Below are 17584 nucleotides of genomic sequence, written 5' to 3' on the forward strand. Positions count from 1 at the left end.
TGACGCGAGTAAATTCAACTACTCGCGCGAGTGACGCGAGTAAATTCAACTACTCGCGCGATCAACTCGCGCGAGTAACGCGACGCGAAAATTCGCTACGCGTCCGGTCTGAACACACGGTAAGACTGTTGCCACAAACAAAATGAGACAAAATAAATACAAGAGATATCATTTTTGTTTCATTCCAGGGTGAGTCAGTCACATCTACGTATTCTGATCGCTGCTGATCTATATGCAGCTAAATAATAAAACAAATATCAGCACAAACAGATACTCACATGACTGTGTTGTCATCAACCAAAATGTCACAACTATGAGCAGGACAAGAAATGGTCTGAGAAAACAACACAAAAAGAAAATCATAAGAGGGGCAGTTATTAAAAGATTAACAGTAATCAGTCAGTTGTAGCCTAAAAAAAATCTGAGTGGGTACCTGTCCCATTCCTTCTTCTATGATTTTGGTGGTCAGGTAATCTCCCCAGCACTGCATGCAGAACTTGTGTCCACACTCCAGGCCTGTAAAATACTGAAGAGAGAAACATCTTGTTAATAAGACATGCATAATTAAAAGCACATTCACTTCCCGTAACCAGGCCATTTAAAACATTTGACAAAACAATTTAACTAACCGTTAAAAATGATTGATGGATAACTTCCTGAGCTACATAATCCAACATACAAATGTTTTAGATTTTAAATTAAAATAGTCTGGTTTATTTATTTATTTTGATTTTGGAAGAAAACCAACCTAATATCACAGCTGAAACACTAAAGCACTGGGTCTGGATACTATACATTTATCCTTTGTGGAGACAATAAACGTTGCCATTTTATTTGTAAACTGTCCTGTAATATCATTGTGCTGTGTGGTGGAAGGAGGAATCGTTAAATTGTTATATACTAAAATGAAAATAAAATTTCTTTAACCCAATTATTTGCCTTTCCTTAATACATCAATAACATATGTGCTCAAATCTAACCTTTAGGTCAGTTTGCAATCAGAGTGTCACTCGAATGAATCAATGCTTTTTTGAAGACTACAACAAGAAACATTTCTTATTGTAATGTGCTCAATGACTAGACAAAATGCAAACTGTTCAGTACTGATTTGGAACACCTATTTCCATGTAAGAACTGCCATATTTCTGTGTTTTCAACCAAAATCTTCTATCCTGATATAGGTCTTTTCTTATGTTGATAACAAAATGGCCTATTTTTTGGAAATCCAATAATTAAATAGTCTATGTGAGTGGCCAAATGGTAAAAGGCTATTTTTGTATATTTCATATTCCATGACAACATGTTGGTAACTTTGCGAGAGTGGTATAGAAAAATTAAAATAGAATTTGCCAGAACGGTCCTCAAACAAACATTTACACTTTCTCCACCAGTCTGTACAGACAGCACAGTACTGTGGGTAACCATGTATGATCAGGCCCCATCCACATAAATCAGCCCCTTGATACAAATTTTGAATAAACTTCAAGTGCAAGTTGAAAAAAATGTAGCAGAGTTGCTCTTGGTGAGCTTTCACCTCAATTCTCTGTATTAATAACCTTTACTTAAAATTGGAACAATTTCCAATATGTCACCTGCAACTGGAAAAGCCACCAGCTGGTAAAGAAATGTCTGACTACATGGTGCAAATCGCAGCTAACATCCCACCCTGATATCATGACTGGTGGGTTACTCATACAACCTTTGGATTTTAGTGTTAATTACTTTTAACTTACAAAGTGAAATAAGATCATTGTACTAATAGTACAATACATACCACAAAAGGGAATACTGTGAGTTGAATAAATGACAATGAGCTACATTCAGACTTGTATCTGTGGTTATAGAAAGTATGAGAAAATATTAATCATAGTACTTTATAATCAATAATGTGATTACAATTTTTGATGTCAAGTAAGCCACCTTCTTCTTTTTCTATTGTGTTAGCAGTTTGTGGAGTCTGAAAAACATTTAAGATTCAAATGTCAGTCTTTGATGATGCCCAGGTGAGAGGTCCTTTGCATTAAGTAAGTTAAAACACACATTCAGCTAGACCAACACAATGTTGGTGTCATTATGGGACTCACAGAGTTGGGAAAGTTCAGATAGCAGATCTGACATGGCATGTCCTGTGCTGTTGATCTAGTGTTGATTGGAGGACGGATGCGAGGCTTCTTACTGGGGTTAATGACATGACACTCCGAGAAAAGCTTGTCCAGATTACCATCAAAATACCTGCATAGATTGAGACAAAAAAAAGTTTAAAAAATTGCATTAAGAAGAAAGCTCTCCCGGGAACTTCTAAGCATGTACTCCTGAGATTCTTACCTTTCCATAAGCTTTTCTTTATCCCAGTTGAAGTGACTGAGAAGGATGCGTGTTATTGTTGCAGGATTCTGAAGAAATAAGAAATGGTTAATCAGAAATGAACCCAAAGTTTACATTAAACTTATGCCAATTTCCACTGTAAGAACATCAAGGGGTGAGTTTGACATGAAAAGCCCATTCCACAAATATACTCCTATTAAATGTTAAAGTCTTCTTTGTGGAACAACAGACAGATTTATGGGCCCTTTCATTACATTACGATTCAATAAAATACGACCAAAAACAACGTCCAGATAATTTAACACAGAGTCAAGTTAACTACTCTCTGAGACAAAAGATAGTATTCCCTGCAGGGCTCTTCTACTGGATTGTTGGGCATTAAAAAGGAGTTTATTTATTTCTGTTCGGAGTAGTTGCCTAACAGTGGGCAACTACAGCAGGCAGTACATTCCAAATAAAATACAACTTTTTGATATTTGCTGTGTTAGACTTCTCTCACAGCCAAAATGGCAACTGTTATTGATGCAATAAACCAGGACACTAAATACATAGTTTAAAAATTACATCCAGGTGCACCATTGTCTGTGACTGGACAGCTGGTGGTGTATCAGATGAAAGAGAACAAGGCTGAATGAACATTTCAAAAAGTGTTAACTAGCCAGCTTGAAGTGACTGAAACCAAATCTGAATCATATGTCTAGCTTAATCTAAGCTCTGTCTATGCAAATTTACATTTAACATTGAATTTTGATTCGTGGAGCCTACGATTTATATATGATAGGACAACTACACTGAAGTACATCATGTGATGTGGAATGTGATTGATGCAACATGACATATCTAGCTATGTCACAAACACTACATTACACTGTATTAGGAGTTTCTAAGCAAAAGTAATTGACTATTGTGCACACTATTCATGATGTCTTTCGGGAGTTTCTTAAGTAGAAATTAAGAAATATCAACTGTGTGAAAAACAGATGTAATCTTTGGATAGTTGGTTAACCTAGCAGCATTTCTTGTTGCCTAGTTGCCACTGAGCACATTCATAGAGTGGGCTTGGTTACACATGAGAGTGAGGTCATTAATAAAAGTAGTGCATATTGAATACAGAACTTGAACTTGGTTGATTTGTGCTTTCTGTGCATGTGCGATAGGCCAATTAGAGCAAGTAGTTGTGTCATTAAAACATCTTAATAGCAGAATAACAACTTGGCATAAATTCTAAGACTATAAGAATTATATATATATTATATATTATGAATATATTATTATATTCATATAATAACTTGCTCTAGGAGGAATACAAATACTGCATTCTACCCATAACTCTTGGTTTGAATGCAGTATGCAAGTATGTGAGCAGAGTGGAGCTTCTACTGTTGATGATCGCACTTGATACACTCCAGGTTATATATTTTCAGCCTCACATTTGTTCTCCGTTCTCGCTAATAAAAAAACCTGTGCTAGTTCACAATTTGATGCAACCCTGCAGTTAAGCAAAAAGAAAAACTTAGAGGTGATATTCAAAGTCAATGGAAAGACGCAAACAAATGCAGATTGGTTGTAGGTGTTGTCTGCACAAGTTGAAGATGTTTCATCTGGAGCAAAGCACTGACCCAAACCTATTTACATCTCTTGCTGTATGAAAAATAAATTGTGATTAAATAATTTTGTTGTGCTACTAAAGTCAGTTGCTATGATCCCTGAAGTACCTGGGTACAGACTTCAAAGAAGTGTAGTTAAAAAGTAAAATCAGAATTATGACAGAGTTATGTTACAGTGCCATGGTTCAACTGTAGCAAAGCATTGGAGATTGTTCGCAGATACTGCAAGATTAGATAAGAGAATTGTCTCAATGTGCTTGTTCATACACACAATGCCTATTTCACTCTGTACTGATGTAATTAGTGGTTGGACATTAGTGGTTTCATGTCCCAATACTATACTGTTAATATTACTATATGGTGTTCAATGGTGCATTTTATGATAATAAGTCATGCAAAATAATCTGCAAGTTAAGATATTATAAAAATAGAAGAGGAGGAAAATATGTATCTGAAAATGGTCAAATCATTATGTAGTACTCAGTTCAGCAGACATTAATGAAAGATTCATAAATCCATGTTTAAACATGCCATCACCCGGATGAGAAACAGATGTAAACAGGCAAAAAGCTCGCCATAAAGATGGCCACGAAGCATAACGATTCCTGAATAAAACCATGTGCAATTACAGCTGAATACAACATTAAAAGAACTAAATCATGACATCTGGTACCAATGTGTCAATAAATTGGCAAAGGGAAGCATAAAGATATACTCAGCTGCCAGTTTAATAGATACATCTAGCTAAAATTAATTAAATTAATTCCAACACAACAGCACTGCAATACATCCTACTTTGATTCAATTTGATAATCATTTTAGAGGTTGTAGTTTGTGGAGCTGCTTAATTGAGTTGTTCCTAATATTTGGTCTATCCTCACGGATATAAATGAGGTGGGGGATATTAGAACTACCTTTCAGTATAATTATGACCAATATTAATTTTGCCTGGTATGTATGTTATGTCTTTCTGAAGTTAGCAGTGGACTTTTGCAGTCAAAGTCTTCAGTCAAAATAAATCCACCAGCAACCTGTAACTTTACCCCTAAAGCAAATTCAGAGGCCAAGCAAAATCAGTCACTTTTGATATATGAAGGCAGGATGTTCCAGACATTTACAAGACAAGTACATTCTAGTAAAGTTAACTATCCAACTGTCACATACTCCACATTGAAAACTTTAATTATGAAAAAATATTAGTTATTTGTTGGTGCTGGCAAGACCTAAACATTTAAGTGGGTAGATCTAAATACTATTTTTAGAAGAATCACCATGTCAGTTGTTTCTGCTGTAGAAATAACTGCCATGCGGCTGTACTGTATCCACTGTACTGGTATTTTAGTTTACCCATTAGGCTTTGAGTTTGTTTATAGTGAAATAATGACACTCTAAAACACTTTCTTGCATTAAATGCAACGCCATTTCTCCAAACACAAATAGTGACCGGTCTCTCAAGATCACTTTCCATTTTATTCTGTACTGTAGCTATGTGAAAGGAAATGGAGGCCCAAGATAACGCTTAACCGAAGCGGATATACTGAGTTTCCTTTTATATTTGATTTAAGATATAGCTGGTACCAGACTATAACGTTTTTTGGTTTTATCCATCCAAACTTGTTTTTCATGTCATGATAACATAGCTTGTTAACGTTGACGTAAATAACCTAGCATGCAAGTTGCTAACCAACTCGATGACCAAGCCTTTCATCCAACATTTAAATAACGGCAACGGCTGTCCTCTTTTAATAATCTTGTAACGTGACGTTTAATTCAGTTTGATAACGTTCATCAACGGTCGTCCAGTAGGAGCTGCCACTCACTCTATTCTACACTAAACACGTTATGCTCTTCCACTAGAGAGCTAGGTTAACGGTTACAGTTGGCTAGTTAGCAGGCTAGCTAACATTAGCTTAGCAAACGCTGCTGCCAACTTCTCAATAGGGATTAGACTACTTCCTGGCATAAAATACGCATGGAAATAGCTACTTAAATGCACACATTTAACGTTGTCCATATCTTCGGTTTAAACGTTGCCCACACAAAAGCGAGCTACATTGAAAAATAACATTTTTTTTGTATTGTGTAAATCTTATCACTGTTGTGAAACTGTCAACTTCCAGCAAGTAAACTACTCCTTACAAGGCTAACGGCTAAGCTAACGTCCACGGCCTGTTTATGCTTCACCCAAGCCTGGACCCCGGTCTTTCCTGACGCCGACATACCAGGATACCTACCTGGATGACCTCGTTGACCTCCCTGATACACTCCACCATATGCTGGAGGATCTGCTCGGCAGTCAAAACCTCGAAGCGGTAGTCCTCCTCCTCCTCCTCACCGGGACCGTGGCCGCCTCCACCAGTCTCGCCGCACTCGTCTCGCTCCCCACCGGCCACCACGGGATCGACCAGCTCCACCTCTCCGAGCTCCAGGGTGTCGTCCTCGGGCTCCTCTTCGGCGCTATCCTCGCTACATTCCTCCTCTTCGTCGTCGTATTCATAGTTATAACCCTCGTCTGAGTCCATTCCTAGGGTGGTTATCAACTTGTGACAAGCACACCTAAGTCTACAGTGTGTGAAATCTTGATTGCGGAACAATACGAAAACCAAAATTATCCGAGCCTGTTTTTCAGCTGCAGCGAAAATAACAACAAAACGTCGCCGCTGCTAAGCCAACAAAGAGACACAGCGTCACCAACTGACGACGGCCTTACGTCAGATGGACGACAGGAAAATACATGTCAAAAAATTATTGTATATATGACACCGTTTTTGTTTGACATTAATTTACTTCGAAACGATTTTTAAACACACTAAAAAATATTATACGCAAAATTAAACACTTGCAGCTAAAGTTATCAGGAAGTCAACAAAACACTTCCTATCATAAAACGTAGGCATGACCAACGTTATCTTAAAAAAAGAGGAAAAAAGAAAGAAAGAAAATGAACCAAGTATAACAAATAGGCGAACTATACGAGTCTGACCTTGCGTATAATGCTTGTGAGTGTGTTTTGACATTATAAAATGTCTTATTTTATCAACCAGAAATCATGCCGACCTTCTTTTTTTATAGCCGTCCTCATATCGATATCATAGACTGTATATAAATGATATATGTGTTTTGTCAGACTTTTTAGTTTACATTTGCTCGTCATATCATTCAAACTGGATTAAAAAAAAAAAAAAAAAAAAGACATCCACACCTTGTGGCATCAGTCATGTGACTGCAATGCTCTTGAGCACCTGACTGGCGCAGCTTGACAGAACAGTTTGCCTTTGAATAGTGTGGTATTGAAGTAATGTATGCTTAGTTTTTGACGATACATTCGTTCACATTTTAAAATGCTGCTACTACTAATCATTCTCCAGCTTGCCCTACACACAGTGGAGGGAGTGTGGCCATTGCCTCAGAGTTTCACCTCCTCAATCGAGCGATACCCTTTGAACCCACAGGTTTTCTACTTCGGATACGGAAAAGGATCAGCCGTACAGCAGGGCTGTTCAGTTCTGGATGCTGCATTCAAGAGATATTTTTCTCTTGTTTTTCCAGATTACACTTCTGGTAAGTGATAAAGTGAGGTGGAATTAAGACTGTGGTAAATCGAAAAGTAAGATCTCCCCCCTCTCTGGAGTTAAATGGTTCAGTCATAAAAGTGGTAATATTGACAAAGGTACTTTATGTTTCTCTGATACTTAGATGTTGTAATTCATTGTGACAGCCTTATCATAACTTCCAAAGGCCATTTGCTTTGCTATGTTTAGCCTATGTCATTATAAACAAGCTATGTGTAAACCAATTTTATTTTTTAGCTTTAGAAATAGATGATCTGGTGATTGACACATGTAAGATAGCATTATGGATGCACAAAAATGTGGAGTGCTCACTGGGTTTGTTTTGAATGTTCTGTTTGTCATGTAGGCTTTTAAAGTAGATCAATGGGCTTTGTGGGGACAGCAATTCATCAGTCAGCCAGTGTAGTTGTGCCTAAAACCCACAATAACAATAGAGCAGTATGGCACATGCGTCATGTTTGTGTTTTCAAAATACCATAGCTTATAGAATAATAGCAATTTGATTGTAACATTGTCAAAATGGAAGGGTACAGGCAACTAATGACTTCAATAATTAACTTTCATGACCAACAGGATATGGCGTTCTGCGATTCAGTGTCGACAAACCATTTAACATTGAGGTCAGCGTTGACCATGATGATTGCGAGAGTTACCCAACTGAGGACTCTTCTGAGAGATGTAAGTATCGACATGTTTATCTGAGTCAGAGCCCCACAGTCAAACAACTGTCCCAGCAAGTGGGGTCTGATGCATTATATAACCTGTTTGTGTTCCAGACAACCTGAGTATCTCTACAGGACAAGCATCTCTGAATGCAGAGACTGTGTGGGGTGCTTTAAGAGGTGAGTAAAGACATTTTTGTACGAGATGTGTAGATTAAATCAGAACGTGTGAACAATTGTACAAAGAAATGAAATGAAAGTCTGAATCACTTCCGCTTAGTAAGGGACATGGTGAGTTTCCTTCAAAGCCTGTTTAGCAAGTTGCACTGGATTCTGCATGCTACCCATAATTAGATAGATAGATATGACTTTATTTATCCTGCAGTGGGGAAATTTAGTTGTCACAGCAGCTCAAGATACAGACACGTAGATATAGGAGACAGAATAAATAATATAAAAAAGACATGCATACATTCTATACACATTCTATACATACACTTCTGCTAATTAAATAACTTATCTTAGTATGCCACTGTTATGTGCAGATTTAATCGATTGCTGATCGTACTATAAATCTGATTAATCACAGGTCTGGAAACCTTCAGTCAGCTGGTGTATCAAGATGATTCTGGCTCAGTAAGTCAGAATTTTTCCAAATATTTAATTTCTTGAAAGGCCTCTGAAGCTATTATGACTTGAATACACAATCTTATCTTGTTATAGAGCTTGACCAATATTTGGAGTGGTTCAATGAAATAATCTCCCCCTTCTGTTTGTTTCTTCTTTTAGTATTTTGTGAACAAGACTGAGATTGAAGACTTCCCCCGGTTTCAATTCAGGGGGATTTTGTTGGACACTTCACGCCACTACTTACCCTTGCAGGCCATTTTACAAACTCTGGTAATGATCAGATGAAACAATCTGAACTTCAGCATGCTGTTTTTATTCAGTGCTTCTAACATGTATCTTTCTTTTTAGGATGCAATGGCTTACAGTAAGTTCAATGTGTTTCATTGGCACATTGTTGATGACCCCTCCTTCCCGTACCAGAGCCGGACCTTTCCAGACCTTTCCAGTAAGGTATGTCACATGGATGAACCAAGCTGTTAAGTAATGAGAAATAATAAGCCACTGAAACTCATTTAGTGCTATGACTATGCACATTCATAATCATTTGCAAATGTATCAGCATTTTAAAAGATTTTATAGGATCCTAGATTTTTAACTATTCCTACTGCATGTGGATTCATGAGGTAGAAAAAAAATGAAAAGTTTCATCCGCCCTGAACAAAGACTTTTGGCTCTGATTCAGGGGGCTTTCCATCCGATGACTCACATCTACACACAATCAGATGTTAGAAGAGTGATCTCACATGCCAGGCAGTGGGGAATAAGGGTCCTTCCTGAGTTTGATTCACCCGGCCACACCAAGTCTTGGGGAAAAGGTAAAATTTACTCTTAAACAACAATTTCATCCAAATGATTTCAGCTCCTTGATATTCAACATATGAAGTACTTGGCATCACGCCTGGTTTGGTCCAGTGGGAATCCTGTCTGCCAAACCTGTAAGCAAAGTCTATAAATGGCAACAAGACATGTACTGAATCTTGAGTTTGACTTCCTCATTATCTGAGGACTCTTTATGTTACATCAGTGGGAACAAATGCCTATGTTCAACAGACAATGCAATACATATATATTTAAAGAAAATTCAAAACTAAATCTGTGTGATTAAAACATTTTTCCTCAGGGCAGCCTGACCTGTTGACTCCCTGCTACAGTGGAAGCACCCCTTCTGGTACTTTTGGTCCTGTTAATCCAGCATTACCCTCCACCTACGAGTTTATGGCGAAACTATTTAAGGAAGTGTCATTGGTGTTCCCTGATTCCTACATCCACTTAGGAGGAGATGAGGTGAACTTTTCCTGCTGGTAGGTTAAAATGTGGCACATCATTTAAACTTCTTAATCACTGTTGTTTGTTTATATTGTAACTTATTTTCTATTACATTTCTTTTAAACTGTTAAAATAAGACGTTAAAATAAAGGAAAGGGGAAAAAAAGTTATATCTTGTCCCAAGTACTTGATGTAGGTACATGTCTTAAAAAAAAAACTCCCACTGCTTGTTTCTGTAGGAAATCCAACCCTGATGTCCGAGCATTCATGCAGAAGATGGGATTTGGAGTAGATTTCACCAAACTGGAAGCATACTACATAGAGAAGTAGGTTTAAAGGGGAACATACTGTGCAGTGTAAGAAAATGGGGATATACACCAACCTACATGTTAATGTCACAAATGTCATTAATCTCTATTTTCAGTATTGTGAATATCACATTAGCTCTCAAAAAGACGTCTGTCGTGTGGCAGGATGTGTTTGACTACCATGAACGAGTAAGTACACCCCAACAACTAACACCTCTGTGATATAAAACAACTATATTTTTGTGTCAGTTATGTTTATATAGGCTCACATACTTTTTAGGCACTGTTTAAAATATGGTGCTAATTTTCTTTCTGAAAGTGCAGGTAGGCATCATATTGATTTTTTACAGATAAGCAGTTAATGTACCATTTTTCATTTCATTGTAGAACCGCCCGGTGTTTAGTTTGCACCAGTAAAGTTAATTATTATATTTGTAACAACTGGTACAGTCCAAGCATCTAAAACAGGTGATGCTATAATTGTAGTTGTCCTCATTTTTTGAAACTTACTTGTTCTCGACTTATTGAAGTAGATATTTAAAATCTATAAAACACAAAGCATTCATTTTGTTATATTATTTTATCTTTGTTATCACATTTTTCTGCTGCAGGTCACTAAAAGTTTTACTCTAACATACTGAACTATAAATTATCAAGTTTTAAAGAGGGAAATCTGCCTTTTTTTCAGCTCACACAGGCAGTAATTGTCAAATATAAGGCACACTCACACAAGTGCGAATAGGGGTGAATTACCATCTCCTGCCTTGGCGATATATGCTGTTCAAAGTTGAACTTCATGTGATGCAAAGATGTGTATTTGCATTTCCACAGAAGCAAATGTTTATTCGTCCATTTGGTCACATAGAATGGATGTGATTGGAGACAAATATTCACCAATGTTAATTTTATGCATGTGTGACTTTGCCCTTTAACAACATAAGCCTATTATAGCTAAAGTAAATTAAAATAAACTGTAGACATTCATTTACTCTAATCCAAAAGCGTTTTTTTTTACATAATGATGTAATGTTTATCTCAGCAGGTTTAGTGGTTTAAACTAACCAACCAACAGTTTCTAACAGTATACTCTCTGATACAGACAAGCTAATGACTCAACCAGTTCATGGAAGTCTGATAGTCTGCAGCATTTGTGTTACAGCGAAGATCTCTATCAGTGGTGGAGGTATGGAGAGATGGCTGTTACCTGTGTGAAATGCGCAGGGTGGTTAAAGCAGGGCTCAGGGTGATTCTGGCCTCTCCTTGGTATCTGGACAAGCCAGGACCCACATATAACTGGGCCCGTTACTACAAAGTGTGGCCCCTCGCCTTCAAGGGTTAGAAAAGTGCCTGTGTGCTGTGGCTATTTGAAGTTGTACTAACTGTCTGCTGTGTGGTTTTTCTCTCAAATAATACTTGATAGGTAAAACTTTGCTCCCTCTAAAGTTTAGGATATCCACGGCCAAACCTTTTTGAGTGTTTTATTTGCAGCATTAACCACTAGGTGGCAGTGAAGACTGTCATTCACACACCAGAGACACATTTTGTGTCCCAATTCTATGTGATATACTAAGTAGATACAGAATGTTCTGTACAGACATTTTCACAAAATACTGGTCACTTTTCCAGTGTGAACCAATTCAAACAGTAATCAATTTAGAATTAGTATGTAGTATGGAATTGGAACACAGCTACAGAGAGAGGTGTGGTTGCTGTAGTACAAGCTCATAAGGCTGCCTGATGCCCCATGATCAACATACACAATTAAAAAAAGTTGCACTATAGCACAAAGGGGCTGGACTGCATGTTGTTTGTCACCCTGCTCAGATTCCTAAGGACACAGTGCTGCACATCTGGAAGGGCACCCCAGCCAAGTATAAGGCCGAGCTCAGCAGGATGACCAAAGCTGGCATGAGGGTCCTGCTGGCTGCCCCGTGGTACATCAACCACATTTCCTATGGCCAGGACTGGCGCAACTACTACACTGTGCAGCCACTGAATTTTTCTGGTGTGTGCATGGCCAAGTAATACCACATTATATAACCTGGCTCTGTTATGTGCTGGTGATGGGATCATATTGAGGGGAGTTTAAATACTGACTTGCCTAGTTTTGAATTGAAGTGGTGTGATTTTTTTTTTTTTAATGATTAATATTTTTATTGGATTTTGGAGTATCACGCATTACAAGTACACATGTGGGAATGATTGGTTACAAAGTGATATTAAGACTCGTATACAGAATGTAAGCAGTAAAATATGTTATGCAATGCTTGCACTCCAGGAAAAGGAGCAAAACAACAAAGAAAAAAAGTGAGACAAGAACAATCTAAAAATTGATAAAACAGGAAAGCACGGCAATAACACAATAAAATAAATAAATAAAATAATAAGTAGAAATAACAACAACAATAATAATAACAAAAAGAGAGGGGAAAAAAGGGGAAGGGGGGAGGGGGGGGTTAAAAGAGATCATATGATACATGCTCAGCGATGAAGGTGTCGTGTTCAGAATTGTTGCCGTAGGAGGAGGAGGATGCCTAAATATTTAATACCTGACTGGGGCCAAGTGAAATCACCAGGTTGGAATAAGGTCTTGGGGCAGTAGGGAGTCAGAGGAAGAGACTCTGATTTGGCCCAGTTCACTTTATATCCGGATAATTTAGAAAACAATTTAATGGTTTTGAGCAGATGAGGGAGAGAGTTTTCTGGCTCAGTCATCAGGACCAAGGCATCGTCCACGTAAAGCATCAGTTTATGACTACTACTGCCTACTTGGATACCTGAAAAGTCAGGGTCTCTGCGAATAGCCACCGCTAAAGGCTCCAGAGCCAGTGCAAAAAGTAAAGGGCTCAAAGGGCAGCCCTGCCTGGTGCCCCTTTGGAGCTCAAAGGACTGTGATATTATGCTATTTGTTGTCACTGAGGCCTTAGGGTTGGTGTATAAAAGTTTGACCCAGCTAACAAATATCCTGCCAAAACCATAAACTTCCAGGGTGGAGAACAAATATTGCCACTCCACCCTGTCAAATGCCTTTTCAGTATCCAATGACAGGGCGGCAGCAGGGGAGGGCACATTTTGAGAGGTCCACATGATGTCAATCAAACATCTAATATTATCAGCTGAGCTCCGAGTGCGAATAAAGCCAACTTGATTGGGGTGAATCAGGTTGGTTATAATTGAAGTGGTGTGATAAATTTGAAGTGAAAAGTCTCTTTACTTGCCTTGAATTGAAACTCATCATATTATTAAAGCAACGCTTTTCACCATCCCATCACAGGTTCCGAGGAACAGAAGAAGCTTGTGATTGGTGGGGAAGTCGCCATGTGGGGGGAGTATGTTGATGCCACCAATCTCACCCCACGTCTTTGGTAAGGGATTAAAAAGACCCCTTAAATCTAAAACTCCTCAACTTTTTCTACTAAATGCAGCAACAGTTGCAGAAAATCACTCAAAAAAAATCACTGGTTGCACCCAAAATACAGGCCAAGAGCGAGTGCTGCAGCAGAGAGACTGTGGAGTGATGAGACGGAGACAGCCAGTGTGGACAAGGCGTTGCCTCGCTTGCAAGACTTTCGCTGCAGGCTCCTGAGGTACTTTACCTTTTTCTATTTGGCCCATTTGATGAGAAAAATCTTGACATACATAAACAAGAGTCTTGGATTTTTTTCATAATGTTATATATATATATACTGATGATTCTCTTTCCCTTTCTCCTTAAGGCGTGGCATCAGAGCGGAGCCTCTGTTTGTTGGACACTGCAGACATGAATACCAAGGTATTTGAAGATGTTGGATGGAAGGTTTTTTCTGCAGAATTATCTATTTCAGGTCATGGTTGCCTTCTTAGCTGAAAATCTTGTTTGGGGGTATTTAAATTTGTATTAAATTCTATTGTTTCTGTGTTTGCAAATGTTAAAATGATTTCTCAGGGAATAATATCGCTTATATTTTATCCTTCTCATTTTTTGTAATAACTATTTAGTAATGGGATTGTTATTTTAGATTTTGCATATTTATCTGTAACAATATTGAAATTTGAACAAAAATCTTGTTTGAAAGAACCCAAAGTGCTGCACTGTAATGTCATGTTGAACTGTACTTCATGACTGCAAAATTTAATTTGAAATATGAACAATATGCTGTGGCTTTTACTCTTGCACTAATATAATAAAAACAATTTTGCATTGCAGATCAGTGGAAAATTGTCACTTAGAGGAAATTAACATCACACTTTGACCCTATAGGTGCTTCGATTGAAAAGGTTGCCCAAACTGATGCAAAGGATGCACAAACTATCCCTTTAATCCTCATACAGTGTCTGAAGGAGGACTCTTAACTGATATGTATAAGTTAGAAGAGACAGGTAGCAATGGTGGAAAGTAACTATGTATATTTACTCAAGTACTGGACTTAAAGTACAATTTTGAGGTACTTTTATGTACATTTTATGTAACTTTATACTTCTACTCCACTACATTTTGAGGCAAATATTGTACTTTTTACTCCTCTACATTTAGCTGACAGCTTTAGTTACTTTTCAGGTCAAGATTGAAAATGAAAAACATGATACATTTAAAATAATTACCCATTTTCATAAATTAAACCACATGAAAGTTTATTAGGTAGTTAAAATGAGCGGAGGGGAGTCATTTCACAGTGTGCGCATGCGCAGTAAACAGCGGTGCCGCGCATGCGCAGTACGCTACAAAGCCGCGCATGTGCAGTACTCGACCTGAAAATTTAAAATAAAAAAAAGTTTTTAAAAAAGTTAAAAATAAAAAGTTTAAAAATATTCTATAGAAATAAGATTGTTAATGATAGTAATATTAGATTATATAAATGCATTATAATAACAGTGGTAGTGTAGGTAATTATAGTAAAACTGTGACTATTAATGATGATAGTAGAAGTGGGTGTCAAGCAGGACCACAGCAGAAGTCACAGTCACCACCGAGCCCACCCATTATCATTGGAAACATTCAGTTCAGCCATGATGCAGGTTCAAGCATGATCCATAGGAACGTGTGAACAAGGAACAAGTAAAGCTGGGCCGTGTATTAATGGGAGAGACAGGAGGAAAAAGGATGACAATTAAAATAGAAAAAAAGAAAAGTGGAAGTAATGTCGGATGGATGTAAAGTCACTTTCAGATTCCACGAGAGCTGAATGGACCTCGAGCACAAAACCTCATCAGTACCCCAGAGACCTGGAAAGAAGAAAGACTGCAGCAGGAGCTGCCAAGGAAGACAACAGAACATGAGGATCCACCAGCTTCACACACATAGATATCAACGCTGAAATTGTGTCACCTTGATTCAAAAATGTGTTTTTCTTATGCAGGGGGGGCTACCTGGTTGATCCTGCCAGTAGCATATGCTTGTCTCATAGATTAAGCCATGCAAGTCTAAGTACACACGGCCGGTACGGTGAAACTGCGTATGGCTTATTAAATCAGTTACAGTTAAAAACACAAACCATTCACTCAAGAGTAGGTAAAAGAGGAGGTGTTAAGATTCTGGATGTAAGGACATAACACGAAACAAGAACAGATTTCTAAAAAGTGTTCTGGTACCAAGTTAACTTTCCAAGGAATAAGAATTAATTTATATGAGAAATTTTAAATCTAATTTAAGACAACTTACAGTTTATCACAGTTTATATTTATTCTTCCGAGGCTTGCAGGTCTCCTGACAGTAAACATTAAAAGAAACTTCAACAGCAAAACATTTTAATGAAAAATAATAACTATTAGTAAAGAAAAAATTCTATTGTGATCTCACTCTGTAGTAGACGAGGAAAAAAAAGAAACACGAGATACCTTTTTCCGAGGCTCACAAGTGTCTTGACACGGTTCAACAGAAAGTAAATCAGTAAATACATGAAAATAAAAAAGCAAATTATCACACTGCTCTCTAGTAGCCAAAATATTAAATAACTTTTTCAACATTCTCTTCAGGATACGGCAGTTAAAATAGCTGTTATGACACTGCTCTCCAGTGGACAAAGAAAAACTCCCAAAAACCTTTGAGTAAGGTAAAATTGGAGTTTTCTTTGGGAAGATAAACACAGGAGAGACCTTCTTCCAAGGATTAGTGTTGTGACGGATAAAATTACACGTTTCAATGGGATATAAATGAAATGAAATGGAATACAATACAATACAATACAATACAATACAATACAATGCAATAAAAAACAATACAATGAAAATACATGCATACATTTCAACAAATAAAAAATCCAATTCTGACACTGCTCTCCAGTGGACAAGGAAAAAAGATCGCTTTTGTGAGGTAAAATTGGAAAAATCCTTGGGAAGTAATCCACAAGAGAGACCTTCTTCCAAGTCTTACAAGTGTCTTGATAAATCAAACTACATGTTTCAACAGAAAATAAATAAATAAAATTGAATAAAAAATTAATACAAATTTAAATTAAAAACAAATAAAAAAATAAAATAATAAAAATGAAATACAATAAAATAAAACAATAAAAATACATGCATACATTTAAATTAATTAAAATTCTGAATTCAACACTGCTCTCATGTGGACAAAGAAAAACTAAAAAAAACCAAACCTTTAAATAAGGTAAAATTGGAGTTTTCTTTGGGAAGATAAACACAGGAGACACCTTCTTCCAAGGCTTAGTGTTGTGATCAATAAAATTGAAATTAAATACAATACAATACAATACAATACATTGCAATTCAAATACATGCATACTTTTCAACAAATAAAAAAGCCAATTTTGACAATGCTCTTCAGTGAAAAAGGAAAAAAAAACATTTTGTGAGGTAAAATTAGAATAATCCTTGGGAAGAAATATATCAGAGACCTTTTTCCAAGGCTTACAAGTGTCTTGATGAATGAAATGACACGTTTTACCAGAAAATAAACAAATATATAAATACATTACAACACAATACAATAAAATTAAAACAAGTCTCTTGACAGATAAAATTACAGAAATTTCAGAAATAGATGAATATTTAAAAAAATATATATTAAAAAACACATTTTTTGACACTGCTCTCTGCAGCGAAAAAAGAAAAACTCCTCAAAAATCCTCTTAATTAAGGTAAATTTGGACTTTTCTTTAGGTAGATAAACATAGGAGAGACCTCCTTCAAAGGCTTAGTGTCTTGACAGAGAAAATTTCAACGAAACTAACAACAAATAATATGACAAAAAATGGCTATCATGATATCACTCTCAT

The 17584-nt window shown here is 37.0% G+C and overlaps 2 protein-coding genes across 2 annotated transcripts in view; one reads left to right on the top strand and one right to left on the bottom strand.

The window, feature by feature from the left end:
• arih1 (ariadne ubiquitin-conjugating enzyme E2 binding protein homolog 1 (Drosophila)) overlaps positions 1-6625 on the bottom strand; it is a 14093-nt gene extending 7468 nt beyond the window's left edge. The window contains exons 1-5 of the mRNA XM_059336088.1: positions 6167-6625; positions 2326-2393; positions 2085-2232; positions 434-526; positions 279-334 (exon numbers count right to left, since the gene is read on the bottom strand). Coding sequence (XP_059192071.1) covers positions 279-334; positions 434-526; positions 2085-2232; positions 2326-2393; positions 6167-6454 — 653 coding nt within the window. The 5' untranslated portion in view covers positions 6455-6625. The remainder of the gene's footprint in view (positions 1-278; positions 335-433; positions 527-2084; positions 2233-2325; positions 2394-6166) is intronic.
• A 284-nt stretch (positions 6626-6909) lies between these two features.
• hexa (hexosaminidase A (alpha polypeptide)) lies at positions 6910-14555 on the top strand. The gene is made up of 14 exons (XM_059336089.1): positions 6910-7493; positions 8078-8182; positions 8281-8346; positions 8756-8802; positions 8956-9066; positions 9145-9246; positions 9479-9611; positions 9917-10097; positions 10302-10388; positions 10487-10559; positions 12195-12375; positions 13645-13735; positions 13850-13957; positions 14087-14555. The coding sequence occupies exons 1-14, from the start codon at positions 7274-7276 to the stop codon at positions 14148-14150; spliced, it is 1569 nt and encodes a 522-aa protein (XP_059192072.1). The 5' UTR covers positions 6910-7273; the 3' UTR covers positions 14151-14555.
• The last annotated feature ends 3029 nt before the right edge of the window (positions 14556-17584 follow it).

The sequence above is a fragment of the Centropristis striata genome, chromosome 6 (genome assembly GCF_030273125.1).
Source record: "Centropristis striata isolate RG_2023a ecotype Rhode Island chromosome 6, C.striata_1.0, whole genome shotgun sequence".
NCBI lineage: Eukaryota > Metazoa > Chordata > Actinopteri > Perciformes > Serranidae > Centropristis > Centropristis striata.

Coding starts and splice junctions, on each gene's coding strand:
- hexa (XM_059336089.1), top strand. CDS start 7,274: ATGCTGCTACTACTAATCATTCTCCAGCTTGCCCTACACACAGTGGAG. Junction 7,494..8,077: donor TTTTCCAGATTACACTTCTG/GTAAGTGATAAA, acceptor CATGACCAACAG/GATATGGCGTTCTGCGATTC. Junction 10,389..10,486: donor GAAGCATACTACATAGAGAA/GTAGGTTTAAAG, acceptor CTCTATTTTCAG/TATTGTGAATATCACATTAG.